The sequence below is a fragment of the Anolis carolinensis genome, unplaced genomic scaffold, assembly GCF_035594765.1.
Source record: "Anolis carolinensis isolate JA03-04 unplaced genomic scaffold, rAnoCar3.1.pri scaffold_14, whole genome shotgun sequence".
Taxonomy (NCBI): Eukaryota; Metazoa; Chordata; class Lepidosauria; order Squamata; family Dactyloidae; genus Anolis; species Anolis carolinensis.
Genome location: NW_026943825.1, coordinates 295,456 through 315,000, shown reverse-complemented (window position 1 = coordinate 315,000; position 19,545 = coordinate 295,456). Strand labels below are relative to the sequence as shown.

General features: G+C 41.4%; 2 protein-coding genes across 4 annotated transcripts in view; both read left to right on the top strand.

The window, feature by feature from the left end:
* sema4a (semaphorin 4A) overlaps positions 1 to 3,689 on the top strand; it is a 35,198-nt gene extending 31,509 nt beyond the window's left edge. For both annotated transcript variants that reach the window (XM_062965043.1, XM_062965042.1), the window contains exon 15: positions 809 to 3,689. In XM_062965043.1, the coding sequence (XP_062821113.1) occupies positions 809 to 1,494 (686 nt within the window). In that variant the 3' untranslated portion in view covers positions 1,495 to 3,689. The remainder of the gene's footprint in view (positions 1 to 808) is intronic.
* Positions 3,690 to 6,028: 2,339 nt separating this feature from the next.
* Positions 6,029 to 18,461, top strand: slc25a44 (solute carrier family 25 member 44). 2 transcript variants are annotated; one of them, XM_062965445.1, is made up of 6 exons: positions 6,029 to 6,228; positions 10,542 to 10,634; positions 11,439 to 11,599; positions 12,442 to 12,967; positions 14,422 to 14,544; positions 15,835 to 18,461. In XM_062965445.1, exons 3-6 carry the CDS (start codon positions 11,459 to 11,461, stop codon positions 16,224 to 16,226), a joined length of 1,182 nt encoding a protein of 393 aa, XP_062821515.1. In that variant the 5' UTR covers positions 6,029 to 6,228; positions 10,542 to 10,634; positions 11,439 to 11,458; the 3' UTR covers positions 16,227 to 18,461. The 2 variants fall into 2 exon arrangements, with proteins under 2 accessions (XP_062821515.1, XP_062821516.1); XM_062965446.1 differs by having other exon boundaries at positions 14,417 to 14,544; positions 15,835 to 16,143.
* The last annotated feature ends 1,084 nt before the right edge of the window (positions 18,462 to 19,545 follow it).

Genomic DNA, 19,545 nt, shown 5'->3' with positions numbered 1-19,545 from the left:
GGAAGTGTTTGACTTGTGGTTTTGTGAAACGAAATCCAGCATATCTATCTTGTTTGCTGTGTCATCATAATAATAATAATAATAATAATAATAATAATAATAATAATAATAATAATAATAATAATAATAATACATCACACAGTCTTAGACACTTGGGAAGTGTTCGACTTGTGATTTTGTGATACGAAATCCAGCATCTCTATCTTGTTTGCTGTGTCATAATATAATAATAATAATAATAGTAATAATAATAATAATAAGACATCACACAGTCCTAGACACTTGGGAAGTGTTCGACTTGTGATTTTGTGATACGAAATCCAGCATCTCTATCTTGTTTGCTGTGTTATAATAAAATAATAATAATAATAATAATAATAATAATAATAATAATAATAATAATACATCACACAGTCCTAGACACTTGGGAAGTGTTCGACTTGTGATTTTGTGATACGAAATCCAGCATCTCTATCTTGTTTGCTGTGTTATAATAAAATAATAATAATAATAATAATAATAATAATAATAATAATACATCACACAGTCCTAGACACTTGGGAAGTGTTCGACTTGTGATTTTGTGATACGAAATCCAGCATGTCTATCTTGTTTGCTGTGTCATACAATATGATAATAATAATGATAATGATACCAGTAATAATAATGATCATAATGATGATGGTGATAATGCTGCTGCTGATGATGATGATGATGATGGTGATAATGCTGCTGCTGATGATGGTAATAATGATAATGCTGCTGATGAGGATGCTGACTTTGCCTCCTTGTGTTTCCGCTTGTGCAGAGCTGCGGGGCCCCGTGCACTCCCTGTTGCGCCTGCCCTGCCCGCGCGCCTCGGCCCTGGCCAACTACTCCTGGACGCTCCCTGCGGCCACTCCACCCTGGGCGGCGCTGGTGGTGCCTGAAGAGGAGGCGGGCGGAGCGTTGTTGTCCGGCGGGGGGGGCCTGGTGGTGCTGGTGGGCCGGGAGCCGCGGGGCCCCTTTGCCTGCTGGGCCTCGGAGAACGGCTTCCGTCACCCGGTGGCCCTCTTCCGCGTCCTGCCCGTGTCCGCGCCCTCCTTCTCGGGGGAGGGTGACCGGCCCGAGCTGTCGGGCGCGGCGGGGAAGGGCCCTGGTCCGGAGCCCATGTCCGAGCGGCGCTCCTACTGGGTCCAGTTTGTGACGGTGACGGTGCTGCTGGCCATGACGCTGAGCGTGGCGGCCGCCCTGGCCTTCTTCTCCTTCTACGAGAAGGTCAAGGCCAAGAGCAAGGTGGACCACACCGGGGGCCCCGAGGGCGGTCAAGCGTCCGGCCAGGAGAAGGCCCCGCTCCAGAGCAGCCAGGCCGCCCCTCCCGAAAGCAGCAGTGGCGGGAGCAACACCAAGTCCTGCTGCGTCCAAGTGGACATTGATGCCGAGAACAACCGCTTGACCACCGACAAAGAGGAGGAGGACGGAGGGGCCAAGCCCGTGGCCGCCGTGGCCATCTAGACTGACCCGGAAACAGTGGCCAAAGGCCACAGGGACCCCCGTAAGGGCTGAACTCAAAGCGCCAAGAGAAAACGCCACGGATTCAAATTCCCCGTCTCCGGCTGCTTTATTTTGCATAGACAGGACCCCCTGAGGGTGGGCTGCATGGCCTCCGGGGGCCCCTTCCTTCCGGGCCAAGGGAGGGAAAGGGGGGTCTTATGGCCCGTTTTCTGTCTCCCTTTTCAAGCCATCTGCCGGGAGGGATCGGGTGGGGTCGCTTAGTGGAATGGGGTTGGTTTGGATGACCTTCAAGGGACCCTTCCAAGCCCATCAGGGTTCCATAAAGAAGGAAAAAAAGTGGGCTTTTAAGATAGAGACTGAGCCGTTTTTCCATCCCAATTTTCCGGCCATCTTCTGGGAGGGATCAGATGGGGTTGCCTAGCAGAACGGGGTTTTGTTTGGGGTTTTTCCAAACCTAGGGTTCCATAAGGAAAGAAGAGAACGGATTCTTACGATAGCGACTGAGCCAATTCTCCATCCCATTGATACTGAATTACCTTCCTCAGCAGATGGCCATCTGCCAGGAGGGATCGGATTGTGCCCAGCATGATGGGGTGGGTTTGGATGACCTTTAGGGGTCCCTTTTAGGGCTCCATAGGGAAAGAAAACAATGGGCTTTTATGATCAAGACTGAACCAATTTTCCATCACTTTTGACTGGACGGCCATCTGCCAGGAAGGATCAGATTGTATTGGGTTGGATGACCTTTAGGGGTCCCTCCCTTCCAAGCCTAGGATTCCATAAAGAAAAGAATGGATTTTGATGATAAGAGACTGAGCCCACTTTCTATCCCTTTTGGCTGGATGGCCATCTGCTAGGAGAGATCGAATTGTGTTTCTCAAGGGTTTCTAGGATTCCATAAAGAAAAGAATGGATTGATGATAAGAGACTGAGCCCACTTTCTATCCCTTTTGGCTGGATGGCCATCTGCTAGGAGAGATCGAATTGTGTTTCTCAAGGGTTTCTAGGATTCCATAAAGAAAAGAATGGATTGATGATAAGAGACTGAGCCCACTTTCTATCCCTTTTGGCTGGATGGCCATCTGCTAGGAGAGATCGAATTGTGTTTCTCAAGGGTTTCTAGGATTCCATAAAGAAAAGAATGGATTTTGATGATAAAGAGACTGAGCCCACTTTCTATCCCTTTTGGCTGGATGGCCATCTGCTAGGAGTGATCGAATTGTTTTTTTATTATTTGAGGATTTGCAACTATTTTTGTTTATTTTATGGTTCAGAGATTTGCAAATAATTTCCCCACCGAAAGCCCGATTCGCTGCCAGTATATCGTGCATCCTTATTACTAGGATGACGATAATTATGATTATTATTTAAAACTGCATTCATTCCGATGAGACCCGAACTCTGTGCTCAGGGAGAGTCAATCTCTCTTCTTTCAATACGTTTTTCTATGCAAAGAGCCCTTAAGGAAGCACACTGGACCCTTTTGCTTTGCTGCCCCACATTAAACCCTCTTGCGTCCGCACTGTAGAATTAACCCACTTCAATCACGCAATGTTACGGCTTCCTGGGAAAGTTAGTTCGTTGTCCTTTGGGCAGAGAAGACTTCCTAGGATCGCACCATTGCCTTTGTTCTGCTTTTAAAGTGGTTTCAAAGTGGGTTAATTCCACCGTGTGGACACCAAAAACAAACCAACAAACAAACTCAGTGCCTGCATGGATTTTTAATTATTTTCCCTCCGAAAACAATGTTTTTAAATGTCTGATATTAATGGATGTTTATGTGTGTTTGGACTGGAGAGAAGGTTTTGGGATTTGCATGCGTGTTTTGCAAAATACATACAATTTACATATAAAAAAATAATAACTAAAAATAAAAACAAAGATATTAAATTCTAAAAACCAACCAAGATATTACAATAAAAGCCTATTGTTTGGATAGGAAGGAAATAATAGATATTTTATATATATATCCTTTCCACACTGGACAGTTATACCACTTTGGTTCCACTTTAACTCCCGACTGGGATTGGTCGTCTTTGGAGAAGCGATTGTGTTGGTGGCTCAGAAAGGGGCCTTGCTTGGTGGTTGTTGTTGTTTGTTTATAACACGGTTGTTTTGTTTTGTTTTGATAAAAAGAAGGTGTAAATCCACTGTGTTTATACATACTATTTTTATTAAAAAGTGTCATGGAGGAACGGGGCCTCTCCGCTTTCCTTCCTCGGCCTCATTCGCGACCCACGCGTCCTTCCACAGCGAGAACGGTTGCGTCCACACTTGGCTTCTCTCTCACGCAGAGAAACAGCTTCGCTCTCACAGAGCCTCCCCGCACAACAAACTCACACGGGAGCTTCACACGCAGCAGCCTTCACGCTGGAGCTTCACACACAAGGACTTCCACCTGGGCCTTCTCTCACGGAAGCTTCTCACACTGAGGCTGCCTTCATACTGAGGCTTACCTCACACTGAGGCCTTCTTCATACTGAGGCCTACTTACACTGAGGCCTTCTTCTTACTGAGGCTTACCTCACACTGAGGTCTTCTTCATACTGAGGCTTACCTCACACACTGAAGCCTACTCGCACTGAGGCCTTCATATTGAGGCCTTCTTCATACTGAGGCTTACCTCACACTGAGGCCTACTTACACTGAAGCCTATTCGCACTGAGGCCTTCATATTGAGGCCTTCTTCATACTGAGGCTTACCTCATACTGAGGCCTACTTACACTGAAGCCTACTCGCACTGAGGCCTTCATATTGAGGCCTTCTTCATACTGAGGCTTACCTCATACTGAGGCCTACTTGCACTGAGGCTTACCTCACACTGAGGCCTTCATACTGAGGCTTACCTCACACTGAGGCCTTCTTCATACTGAGGCCTACTCGCACTGAGGCCTTCATATTGAGGCCTTCTTCATACCGAGACATCCCACACACTGAGGCCTTCTTCATACTGAGGCCTACTCACACAGGCCTTCTTCATACTGAGGCTTACCGTCACACTGAGGCCTTCATACTGAGGCCTACTCGCACCGAGGCCTTCATATTGAGACCTTCTTCATATTGAGGCTTACCTCACACAGAGGCCTTCTTCATACTGAGGCCTTCTTCACACTCAGACCTCCTCATACTGGGGCTTCCTCATAGACTGAGGCATACTAACAGGCACACCTGCTTATATAGAACTGGAGCTTTTGCTGAGTCGATGCATCCATTTAAAACTTTCAGAGCTTGACTCACATTTTTGTAATTAAAGATACAGAGTTAATTTTTTTATTTTGGGCATCGTTTTCCAGACGGAAGGCGGTCCCGGTGAGGGTTGGCTTGGCGCTCCTTCTTCCTCTTGGCCGGTTTCTCCCTTCCGCCCGCCATTCGGGCCTCTGGGAACTCCTCAGCACTGCGGGTCACAGCTGACCTCCAGCCAGGGCTGCCCAGTTCTTGGTGTCTTTTGAGTCCCGCTTTGAGCCCACCTTTGGGTCTCTCTTCCCGACCCCCAATCTTCTGTTTTTCCATTCTTATCTTGTTTCATTCCATTCGTCTGCCTGTCTTCTTCCCCAAAGATTGGCAGGATTTTTCGGAGGCAACGCTGATGGAATCGTTTCAGGAGTTGAGCATGATAATAATAATAATAATAATAATAATAATAATAATAATAATAATAATAATAATGAAAATAAATTATAAAAAAATAAAATAAAAAATATAATAATAATATAAAATAATATAAAATAATAATAAAAGACACTGAACTGATTTATGGGAGTTGTAGTTCACCCACATCTCCCTCTCTCGCCAGCCGAGAGACTTGGCAAAACCATGTTAATACAATATAATACTAATAATGCAATATAATAATATTAATTAATAATAATATTACAATATATAGATATAGTACACTATGGTCATTTATTGCCAGTATTGTGCTGTGCTAATAATATAATATTGTATGTAAATTTAATTTCTAAGCGGCTCTGAGTCCCCTTCGGGGTGAGAAGGGTGGCATATAAATGTATTAATTAATTAAATACATAAATAAATAAATGTGTAGAATGTGAGTTTCTGAGCTTTCCCTCCATCTTGGTCCCTGGCATTGCGCATGCGCAGTCGGGCGTAATATTAATACTATTACAATATATAGATATAGTACACTATGGTAATTTATTGCCAGTATTGTGCTATGCTAATAATATAATATTGTATGTAAATTTAATTTGTAAGCCGCTCTGAGTCCCCTTCGGGGTGAGAAGGGCGGCATATAAATGTATTAATTAAATAAATGAATAAATAAATAAATGTGTAGAATGTGATAGTTTCTGAGCTTTCCCTCCATCTTGGTCGCTGGCATTGCGCATGCGCAATCCGGCACTAAGAAGCCCTGGCTGTGGTAAGACTTTGTCTCGCCATCTTTGTCTTTGGCAACACGCAGGCGCAGTCAAGCGCCAGGAAATGCTCCCCTCCATTTTCGTTCCTGGCGTTACGCATGCGTGGTTAGATGCCAGGAAGCTTGTCCCGGCTTCCTTCCATCTTTGTCGCTGGCACTGCGCACGCGCAGTAGGGCTCCGGGAGGCCGAACGGCCCTGTGGAAGGGGAAGGAAAGGCCTCCGCTTCCCGGAGACAAAATGGAGCGCGGCGGCAACGAGGCCTTTTCCTCCGTCTCCTTCGTCGTCGTGACCGGACCGGGAGCCTCGGAGGAGGAAAGAAAGCGCCGAAATTAGGCCGAAGGCGCCGGGAGCGAGGTAAAGGCCTCACGGCCATGGACTGAGGCGCTTGATTGACAGCCCGGGGGCGGGGCCAAGGGGAAGGGTCGTGGTGATCTAATAATGTCCTGGACAGGCCTCGACTCTTGTCATCTTCTCTTAGAATATTATAGGAATATAATAAAATATTCTCATATTATATAATATATAATATAATATAATTATATAATATATATAATATAATATATAATATAATTTTATATAATATAATAATATATTATACAGGATAGTCCCATGGAGATACTATTGTGCTATTATAATATTAGTAATATAATAATATTATAGAGAACACACCCATGGATATTATGGGAATATAATAAAATATTCTCATATAATATGACAAGAGTCGATACCTGTCTATTACATTATTATATCACCACGAACCTTCCCCATATATATATATATATATATATAATAATTAATATATTTATATACCGCCCTATCTCCCAGAAGGGACTCAGGGCAGTTTCCAATCATAAGAACAAGTGCATTACACAATAGTATAATAAACATATTATTATAACAGATAAAACTATACAATTAAATCTATATCTATATATATAAAAGAGTGATAAGAATCCTGGCGACCAGCAAAACAATATATAATAATATATAATAATAATAATAATACTTTATTTATATACCGCCCCAGAAGGGACTGAGGGCGGTTTCCAATCATAAGGACAAATGCATTACACAACAGTATAACAAACATATTATTATAACAGATAAAACTATACAATTAAATCTATATCTGTATATATAAAAGAGTGATAGAATCCTGGCGACCAGCAAAACAATATATAATAATATATAATAATAATAATAATACTTTATTTATATACCGCCCCAGAAGGGACTGAGGGCGGTTTTCAATCATAAGGACAAATGCATTACACAACAGTATAACAAACATATTATTAAAACAGATAAAACTATCAAGAAGGTGAAGTATCATAGCGATGAAGATGGAAAATATATTGTATTTTACTATGTTATTTAACTATTGTAATTGTTGCATTATTTTATTGTATTATGATATACTGGTAGTGAACGTCGACATGGTCCGATTGAAGACTGAAGCATGAGGTTTTTAGACAAATGGATCTAATTTACTTATGTTTTAATTTTTATAATGTATTTTAATGATGTATTTTTATAGTTTTAATTGATTATATGTACTGTTTTTTGTTTTATTATTATGTTCTTGGCATTAAATGTTGCCAACTGTGTAAGCCGCCCTGAGTCCCCCCGGGTGAGAAGGGCGGGGTATAAATTCTGGAAATAAATGAATAAATAAATAAATAAATCCTGCCAGTTTTGTAAGCTGCCCTGAGTCCCCTCGGGGAGAAGGGCGGGGTAGAAATATCGGACATAAATAAATAAAACTATACAATTAAATCTATAGCTATATGTATAAAAGAGTGATGGAATCCTGGCGACCAACAAAACTAAAGGCCCCCCAACCTTGAAATTTGACAACACAACCCATCATCCACGCCTCTAGGTTGATACAACAAAAAGAAAAGAAAAATAAAGTCCTAATTAGAGGGAGAGGAATAATATAATAATAATAATAATAATAATAATAATAATAATAATAATAATAATAATAATAATAATATATTATTATTATACAGGATAGTCCCATGGAGATACTATTGTGCTATTATAATATTAGTAATATAATAATAGTATAGAGAATACTCCCATGGATAGACTGTTTTACTACGTATTACATTATAGTGACATAATACTAATATAACATAATAATATATTATGTAATATACAAGGCACTCCCATGGACATACTATAATATTATAATATTAGTAATATGATAATATAACCTAATGATAAGATGGGGTTTATATATATCTGTGGAATAATGTCCAGGGTGGAAGGGAGAAAGAACTCTTGTCTGTTGGAGGAAAGTGTATATATATATAATATAATATACAATAATTTATATATATATATATATATATATATATATATATATATATATATATATATTGTATATACTTATAATATTTATATTATAATGTAATACAATATTATACTACTAATAATACAATATAATATTAATTATTATATATTAAATGTAATATTACTAATAATATAGTACAATAGAGTAATTTAATGCTTATATTGTGCTATGCTAATAATATATTGTATGTACATTTGATTTGTAAGCCGCTCTGAGTCCCCTTCGGGGTGAGCAGAGCGGGATATAAATGTAGTAAATAATAATTTTAAAAAATAATGTTGCAGTTAATCACCTTGATTAGCATTGAATGGCCTTTCAGCTTTAAAGCTGTAGTAATATAATAATGTAACCTAATAATATAATATCCCAATATTATGTACAGAACACTCCCATGGATATAGTTATTATAATACAATGTAATATTATAATGGTAATATAATATAGTATACAGAACATTCTCGTGGATTTATTATTATAACATTATAATATATTATATTGAACGCTCCCATGGATATACTATTATGCTAATATAATATAATATAATACAATAACATAATACTAATATAACATTAGTATTGCTTTTCACTATGATGGTTGTTCCTGGGTTTTCAGTGGCATTATTTCCTAACTGGTTCTATCATAGAAACATGGGGAAAGTTTATTATTATTGTCTTTGCTGGAGGGACATCCTGCTGTAGCCCATTTTGCTCTAGTTTTCCCACCAACGTCTCAACCAATTCATCCTGGTTTGTTCCACAAAAACAACGTTTCTGGAGGACCGCACAATTAAACAGGAAATTACACTTTCAAACCAGGAACAGAACATTTCTCAGATTTGGTGACGTCGTGTTATCCATCAACCTGTTGCCTTTTCTTCACGGAGGTTTAAAGAAACTTGGAAAAGTTTGGCTTTGACTTCTGTGCCGATGAGTCTGGAATGAGAATGAGAGCGGCCCCTTTAAAGGGAAACTTCTCTCTTTTGAAATAGACGTAAAAAGAGCCAAACGGGTGCTGCTGCGTTTCTACTCCAAATGCCAGCAAAATGCCTATGGCAATGCGGATGCTGGTTGCAATGTGATAATTACTAATGGCTCAGCCAACATGGACCAACGCAATACATCGTGCACACAAAAAATGCGTTGTGTACCCCCATCGCCATAGGGGCCATTGTAATATCCATGATAATATAATAGAGGAAAGTAGTAGTAATAATAATAATAATAATAATAATAATGCATTTTATAATGCCGCTTTGAGTATCCTTCTGGAGAGAAAAAGTCGGATATAAATAAACTACTACTACTAGTACTAATAATAATAATAATAATAATAATAATAATAATAATAAATTATAATATAATAGATACATAGCAGTTTTGAGTTTCCTTGTGGAGAAAGTGGGGTGTAAATTAGTACACACATGAATATATATAATATTAATATTAATAATAATATTATGTTGTAATACAATGTAATAATAATTATAATTCACCATTATAATTGTATATTTATACTGCATGCAATATTACTAATAATATTGCAATATAGTTGTATAATATAATATATTGTATGTATATATACTTGTAAACCGCCCTGAGTCCCCTTCGGGGTGAGAAGGGCGGTATATAAATGTTGCAAATAAATAAATAATAATCACCATATATTATAATAGATACATAGCAGTTTTGAGTTTCCTTGTGGAGAGAGTGGGGTGTAAATTAATAATAATCACCATATAATAGATACATAGCAGTTTTTTTTAGTTTTTTGGGTTTTTTTCAACAACAACAACTCTTTATTGATTAGTCAGTTTTGACCATATCAAAACATGTGAAACATACAAAACGTACACACTTACCCATACATACAGTAAAACCATGTATAGATACAAAGCATCCCGGCCTACTAGCCTACCAACCCACTCCTAGGTATTTGCGCAAATACAGAATAAAAAGATTAAAATTAATTATTCTCTTAAAGTAAGGTTTAAGCGGGGGCAAAGGTAAGTAAAACTAGTGGCTTGTCCATAGTAAATTTTAAATTTGGATTTTGTTATTGGCATTAATATCACAGCTCTCCGCTTCCATCTTCTCGCGGATGGCCAGCCATAGCAGTTTTGAGTTTCCTTGTGGAGAGAGAAAGCGGGGTATAAATAAACATAAGAATAATGGAGGTGGGATGAGGCTATTTGCCGCTTTGTGGGACTGTGAGGATTGCGTTAACGGACGCGTTGCCCTGCATTAATGGCACACAATGCCTTTTTGTAACACGCTTGTTTGATTTGGATCCGTTTTATCTGTTTCAGGAAAGAGAGAGGCCTGGGAAGCTGGAGCTCGACATGAATGGGGCGGCTTCGTGGCCCTCGACTCCTCCCACAATGCTACATGACTAAGCACAGGTATTATTTGTCAGGGAAAACTGAGGAAAGTTCCCCACGTAGTCTTGACCTATTGGCCCTCCAGGCAATCAATCAGGTCTGGCATGTAATTAACTCCTGTACTGCTGGAATGCTTGCCGGAACACATATACGCAATCCAACAGCAACAATTGATTTAACATTTCACACTATAACAACAAAAACATTGACCTTATTATTTATTTATTTATTTATTTATTTTCTCCCGCTTTTCTCCCATGGGTGGGTGGGACTCATTGATACGCCTTACCTGTAGCTGGTCATTTTGCTCCTGTTATGAATCGTCACGTACATTTCTGATCTGCAGGATTCACTGGACCACATTTGGCACAAATACCCGATACGCCCAAATTTAAATACTGGTAGGGTTGGGGGGATTGATTTTTGTCATTTGGGAGTTGTAGTGCTGAGATTTGTAGTTAATTTATACCACTCTGAGCCCAGCCCACAATGGATCTGCACCAAACGTGGCACACTGCCTACATGGCCAACATTGAATACTGGTGGGGTTTGGGGGGCGGCTGTTTTGCATTCTGGGAGTTATAGTTCGCCAACACGCAGAGAGCACCGTGTACCAAACTGGTGATGGAACTAGTAAACTTGCCACACGTACACAACATGCCAAGCTTTGAATACTGGTGGGGTTTCGAGCGGACCGACCTCAAGAGATTGGGAGTTATAGTTCACCCACATCTACAGAGCAGTGTGCACCCAACAGATGGATCTGGACCACACATACATACACATATACATACACACCTTCTCCTTCCTCCCGCTCTCTCACAGGCTTCCGGGGGCGTTGTGCCATGGAGGACGACAAGCGCAACATCCAGATCATTGAGTGGGAGCACCTGGACAAGCGCAAGTTCTACCTGCTGGGCGTCTGCATGACCATGATGATCCGGGTCAGCGTCTACCCCTTCACGCTCATCCGCACACGCCTACAGGTCGGTCATCAGTATCTTCTTCCAGCCTTAGCCGTGTCCGTTTGTCCATTTGCAGACACAAAGGCACTCTCAGAGAAAGGAGGAGACACACAGATTTACTGCAACTAGCGGCCTAACTGTGTCCCTGATTATTATAATATCATTTTTAGTATTGTAATATAATTATTATTACCATAATATTATTTCTGTTGTTATGTTTACTATGCTGATGATGGGAATGGCGTGCCTTCTCTTGGGAATGGACGAGCCGTTAAGCTCTAATCACCCTCTTTATGAGGTAAATTCCCATTAAAATAGCAGAATAAAAAATTGCAGCAGCGGTGAGACTTACGCGGTGTGAGTTTGGAAGGCCTCTGTGTCTTCAGGAAGGCAAAGGGATGCAGAGTCAGCTTTAAAGTTTAAAAACATTTATTGAGGTAAAAAGAAATCCATTGACGGATAGAAAAGGTTCGGACCTAACTAGCTAATCTATCCTGTTCTGATACACATAGACAGATTGAAATAACAAAGCTCTAGATAGCTACATCTTGACTAATAGAGGACAGAGGTGCGTCCTCTCTGGAACAAAGCAGGAAGCTGGAAGGAATACCGACCAAGCCTCCTGGGTCACTTCTTCTCTAGGGCCATAAACATTCCAAAGGCCAAATTGGGGAAGTTATGTCAAAGCCCTAGGAGAGATCACATTTCTAGTAACACCAAAGGGAGGGGTTGAGGAAGGAAACAATGGTGAAGGCTAATCAAAGCATGCATGGGACTGGGGAAGGTGTCCCTAACTCTTTTCTAGGCTTCCTATCTAAGCATAGGGACTTAAGACATTTTACTCCCACGCCTTTGTCCGGCAGGTGCAGAAGGGCAAGAGCCTGTACCAGGGCACCTTTGACGCCTTTGGGAAGATCCTGCGGGCGGAGGGCCCGGCGGGGCTGTACCGGGGCTTCCTGGTGAACACGCTGACGCTGGTCTCGGGCCAGTGCTACGTGACCACCTACGAGCTGACGCGCGGCTACGTCTCCCGCTACACGGGCAGCAACACCCTCAAGTCCCTCCTGGCCGGGGGGTCGGCCTCCCTGGTGGCCCAGAGCATCACCGTCCCCATCGACGTGGTCTCCCAGCACCTCATGATGCAGCGGCGCCAGGGGCACAGCATGGGCCGCTTCCGCGTGGCCCCCGGCGCCCCACAGGCCCCGCCCCCCGCCGGAGGCCGGCCCCGCCCCCCGCCCCCCCGCCTCTTCTGGGGGCAGACCCGGGACATCGTGGCCCAGATCTTCCGGGCCGACGGCCTGCGGGGCTTCTACCGCGGATACGTGGCCTCGCTCCTCACCTACATCCCCAACAGCGCCGTCTGGTGGCCCTTCTACCACTTCTACGCCGGTGAGCACGGGGCCCAGGCCTCTCTACATCCACCCATCCATCCATCCGTTTATCTCTTGCAGAGGAGGCCTCAATGCTCCTGGAGGTCCCTTCCAACTCTAGGAATCTGTCTGTCTGTCTGTCTATCTATCTGATTATCTAGAGTTGGACTGGATGGCATTTGGAGTCCCAACTCTAGCATTCCACCCACCCACCCACCCACCCACCTATCTATCTATCCATCCATCCATCCACCCACCCGTCTGTCTGTCTGTCTGTCTATCTATCCACCCATCCATGCACCCGTCCGTCCATCCATCTATCGATCAATCTATCTATCTACCTATTTATCTATCCATCCATCCATCCACCCGTCTGTCCGTCTGTCTGTCTGTCTGTCTATCCATCCATCCATCCACCCATCTGTCTGTCTGTCTGTCTGTCTGTCTGTCTGTCTATCTATCCATCCATCCATCCATCCATCCATCCATCCATCCATCCATCCATCCATCCATCCATCCATCCATCCATCCATCCACCCACCCACCCACCCACCCACCCATCTATCTATCTATCTATCTATCTATCTATCTATCTATCTATCTATCTATCTATCGGTCCGTCCGTCCGTCCGTCCGTCCGTCTGTCTGTCTGTCTGTCTCTGTCTATCTATCTATCCATCCGCCCGCCCGCCCGCCCGTCCGTCTGTCTGTCTTACTATCTCTCACCTCCCTCTCTCCCAATCTGTCCATCGATCTCTTGGGGCTCTCCCACACAGCCATATAACCTGGAGTATCAGGGCAGATAATCCACAATATCTGCTTTAATCTGGGCTGAGTCCGCACTGCCGTATAATCCAGTTCAATGTGGACTTTATCCAGCTGTGTGGAAGGGGCCTTGGAGGGTCCAGCTGGAAGGCTTTTGGGGTCTCTTCTGGGATTCTGTTTTCTTGGAGGGTTGACCTAAATGGTCCTGGGGGCCCCAGGTAAGATTTTGTCTGCCTGTGCGTGTGTGTGTGTGTGTGTGTGTTTGTATATATATCTTGGAGGGTTGGACTAGATGGTCCTGGGTGTCCCTTCCAACTCTAGGATTCTCTCTCTCTCGCTACCTCTCTCTGTGTTGAGTCTCCGTATAGAGCTCTTCTTCTCAACCTCTGGGTCCCTCCCCAGGTATTTTTTGGCCTACAACTCCCAGAATTCCCGGCCAGTTTACCAGCTTGTTAGGATTTCTGGGAGTTGAAGGCCAAAACACCTGGGGAGGGACCCACAGGTCGAGAACCACTGGGATAGAGAGAAAAAGCAGAATATAAATATTTTATTTATTTATCGTGTCAGAAGCGAACCAAGGGTACCTTTGTAATGTATTTTAAAAACTTGGCATGAGACTAAGTGTCCTTTGACCGGTCACTGGTCAGTATTTGTGGGAGTAATGTCCAACCGGTTCTGCCTCTCTTTCTCCCTCGGGGTGCAGAGCAGCTGGCCAACCTGACCCCCAAGGACTGTCCGCACCTGCTGCTCCAGGCCATCTCGGGCCCACTGGCCGCGGCCACCGCCTCCACCCTCACCAACCCCATGGACGTCATCCGGGCCAGGGTCCAGGTAAGCGGCAAGGAGCGCGGGGGGGGGGGGGGTCACTTCAGAGGCTTTGGGGGCCACCTCTCAGGGTCGTGACTTCTCTGCCATAGAGGTGGGCGAAACGTCAGGAGAGAATGCGACTTCTGGAACATGGCCATTCAGCCCTATTATTATTATTATTATTTTATGACACAGCAAACAAGATAGATAAACTGGATTTCGTATCATAAAATCCCAAGTCGAACACTTCCCAAGTGTCTAGGACTGTGTGATGTATCATTATTATTATTATTATTATTATTATTATTATTATTATTATTATTATTATTTTATGACACAGCAAACAAGATAGACATGCTGGATTTCATATCACAAAATCACAAGTCGAACACTTCCCAAGTGTCTAGGACTGTGTGATGTATCATTATTATTATTATTATTATTATTATTATTATTTTATGACACAGCAAACAAGATAGACATGCTGGATTTCATATCACAAAATCACAAGTCGAACACTTCCCAAGTGTCTAGGACTGTGTGATGTATTATTATTATTATTATTTTATTATGACACAGCAAACAAGATAGATATGCTGGATTTCGTATCACAAAATCACAAGTCCAACACTTCCCAAGTGTCTAGGACTGCGTGATGTATTATTATTATTATTATTATTATTATTATTATTATTATTATTATTATATTGTATGACACCGCAAACAAGATAGATAAGCTGGATTTCGTATCACAAAATCCCAAGTCAAACACTTCCCAAGTGTCTAGCACTGTGTGATGTATTATTATTATTATTATTATATATTCTGCTTTATATCTCCCGAAAGAGACTCAAAAGTGGCTATGTATCTATTATTATTATTATTATTATTATTATTATTATTATTATTAATTATTATTATTGTATGACACAGCAAACAAGATAGATATGCTGGATTTCGTATCACAAAATCACAAGTCAAACACTTCCCAAGTATTATTATTATTATTATTATTATTATTATTATTATTTTATTATGATACAGCAAACAAGATAGATAAACTGGATTTCGTATCATAAAATCCCAAGTCGAACACTTCCCAAGTGTCTAGGACTGTGTGATGTATTATTATTATTATTATTATTATTATTATTATTATTATGACACAGCAAACAAGATAGACATGCTGGATTTCGTATCACAAAATCCCAAGTCGAACATTTCCCAAGCGTGTAGCGCTGTGTGATGTATTATTATTATTATTATTATTATTATTATTATTATTATTATTGCTGCATCCCTTCTGCCTTGCAGGTGGAGGGGAAGAGCTCCATCCGCCTGACCTTCCGCCAGCTGATGGCCGAGGAGGGTCCCTGGGGGCTGACCAAGGGCCTCTCGGCCCGCATCATCTCGGCCACGCCTTCCACCATCGTCATCGTGGTCGGCTACGAGACCCTCAAGAAGCTCAGCCTCCGGCCCGAGCTGGTCGACTCCCGGCACTGGTAGCACACACTGGGCAGCACTGGGCAGCGGAAGGACCGCCATCCATACAGCCAGGAAGAAAGAACGGGTGGACTTTGTGGGCCTCTGTCCAGGAAACGCTGGAGACTCTCAAGGCGTCCTTTTGCAGACGGAACAAAAAACCCTTCGCTCCCGTGATTCGCACCCAAAACGTGGTCTTTTTTTCTTATCAAATGGAGATGTAATTCCTACAAAAGGTTGGCTTTCCTTCCGCAAATGGTCCTCTTGTGTGTGTCACAACCTCGAACTCGCCATAAGGCCGTGGATTTACAAAACGGGCTGCAAAATGTGAACGGTTTTGAGACTTTCTTTTGGAGAGATTGAGGTTCTTGGAGAGACAACCTGAGCATCGAGACTGAGACCTCTCTCCTCCTTTTTGGATACAACTTGCCAACATGGCTCTCCGTTTCCTTCCTTTCTGGCGTGTCAAAAAAGGTAGAAATGCGTCTTTTTTTCCTTCGTCTTTCCCGCGATTGTTCCGTATTTCGTTCTGTGGCCTTTGCAAATGGGAAGAAAGGGAAACCCAGTGGCTCCCAGTCCTTCCCATGTCGATCCTTCCCTTCGTTTCTTCACTTTTTTGGGGGTTCTTTTGTACATAATATTTGTGCAAAGAAGGAGTGTGACGTTCAGTGGAGACGCAGCAAAGGGAGGTCCTTCTTACTAGTTTTCCGCTGGAGAATAGGACTGGTTTGAACTGGGACTGACTGGGATGGGAGACAGACATGGGAGAGATGCCCTGTGTTGCACTTTGGGATTCCTTTCCTTCTTAAAAGACATATTATTATTATTTTTTGTGTGCCATAATAATCAGAAAGCGTCACCCATTCTCCTTGGAGCAAGGCTTCAAGGCGGTAAAAACAGTGGAATTATTAACATTTTATTTTGGGTTGGGATGGAAAATCCCCTGAAAAGGCTGCTGTGATGGAGCGAAGACTCAGAGAGATCAATTCATCAGGTATATATAGGTGTGTGTATGAGGAACATACAGATATATTCATATATATTCACGAATGTATATGTATATATGATTATATACCACATATATGTAAGCACACACATATGTATATATGTCTGATGTACTGATAGTGTATGTATATTTCGGTGTGTGTATGTATATATGATGAACATACAGGTATATATATATAAATATATTTTCATGAATATATATATATATATATATATATATATATATATATATATATATGATTATATACCACATATATGTACGCACACATCTGTATGTCTGAGGAACAGATAGTGTATGGTATATTTGTGTGTGTATGAGGAAAGTGTGTGTATATGTGTGTATATATACATATATATACATACATACACAAATATATATATGGTTATATTTAATATATATACACACAATTATATATGTGGGTATGTTTATATGTAATATATATACACGCATATGTGTGTGTCTGATGAGTTGCTAGTGTATATATATTTGTATATGTGTGTATATATATGATGAATATATATATATATCTATACTGTATATGTATACATCTGATGAACAGATAGTGTATATATATTTGTGTGTATTTATGATGAACATACAGATTTATATTTTATATATATACACACACACAATTTATATATATGTCTCATGAACTGATATCCATATAGAGATGAATATATGATCATATACTGAACACATACACATATATATGATGGATATGTGTGTGCGTGTATGAATGATCATATACTGGGAAAAATATATACACACATTTATATATCTGTCTGATGGATTATATATATATATGATCATATGCTGATATATATATACGCACATATATGTGTGATGGACTGATACACACACACACATATGTATATACATATATATAATGGATATATATGTGTGTGTATGAATGATCATATACTGGGAAAATATATACACACATTTATATATCTGTCTGATGGATTATATATATATATGATCATATGCTGATATATATATATACACACACACACACACACGTATATATATATATATGCCTGATGAAGTGCTAGAGAGCGATGTCTATGATGAACTGATGCCACCGACTTCCCAATTGGCTTCCATTGATTGCAGACCTGATCCGGTGAAGACGTTTCCTTTTGGGGTCTGCACTTGTCCTTATCCCACCTTTGTCCCCCTCTCTCTCTCTCGAGGCCTCATTCCAGACCCCCCTCCCGGCCTCTGGGGCCCTTGCCGGGCACCCCGATTCCTTGTGTGCCCACTTGCCCCACTTCCCTCCCCGTCCGGTCCCATAGAAGCCAATGCAATGCCTACCTGCCCCTTTCCCCAAATGGGAACCAATCCAGTCCTTCCAGTGAATGTATTTCTGTCCAGGGCGAAGGCCGGTCTCCGTTATTTTTGCACTGGGGAGGAGACTTTGAAGCGTCATTAAAGTTTTTTATTATTTATTCGACTCTCTTCTTCCTGGTCCTTTGTCCTTTCCCCCCTTTTCTGCAAGTTGCAAACCCTGTAGGGATAGAAATAAATACAAATAAATATAAAGCGGGATAGAAATAAATACAATAAATTGAATGTGTTGTCGAAGGCTTTCGTGGCCGGGATCACAGGGTGGTTGTATGTTTTCCAGGCTGTATGGCCATGTTCTAGAAGCATTCTCTCCTGACGTTTCACCCACATCTATAGCAGGCATACCTCACAACCTCTGAGGATGCCTTCCATAGATGTGGGTGAAACGTCAGGAGAGAATGCTTCTGGGACATGGCCATACAGCCCGGAATACATACAACAACCCTATTATTATTATTATTATTATTATTATTATTATTATTATTATTATTATTATTATGTCACAGCAAACAAGATAGATATGCTGTATTATTATTATTATTATTAACCATTATATTAATATGGATTATTATTATTATTATTATTATTATTATTATTATTATTATTATTATTTATTTCTCACAACCTCTGAGGATGCCTGCCATAGATGTGGGCAAAACGTCAGGAGAGAATGCTTCTGGAATATGGCCATACAGCCCGGAACAACTCTATTATTATTATTATTATTATTATTATTATTATTATTATTATTATTATTATTATTATTATGTCACAGCAAACAAGATAGATATGCTGGATTATTATTATTATTATTATCCATTATATTAATATGGAGGATTATTATTATTATTATTTATTTCTCACAACCTCTGAGGATGCCTGCCATAGATTTGGGCGAAACGTCAGGAGAGAATGCTTCTGGAACATGGCCAGACAGCTCGGAATACATACAACAACCTTATTATTATTATTATTATTATTATTATTATTAAACATACAACACCCCAACACAAATTGATATGCGCTGCCATACCCAATGCGGCCACTGGAGGCCGCTGGCGGCCAACTCTTGGACATTTTCAGATGGCTCGGCAAGCGGGAGGCGGCGTCCAATGAAAAGGCCGTGTTCCCGCTGGGCGTGGCTTACGTCTTCTTTCCACGCCCCGCTGAGGCGACTGGTTTCCTCCTTG

Coding starts and splice junctions, on each gene's coding strand:
- slc25a44 (XM_062965445.1), top strand. CDS start 11,459: ATGGAGGACGACAAGCGCAACATCCAGATCATTGAGTGGGAGCACCTG. Junction 11,600..12,441: donor TCATCCGCACACGCCTACAG/GTCGGTCATCAG, acceptor TTTGTCCGGCAG/GTGCAGAAGGGCAAGAGCCT. Junction 12,968..14,421: donor CTTCTACCACTTCTACGCCG/GTGAGCACGGGG, acceptor GGTGCAGAGCAG/CTGGCCAACCTGACCCCCAA.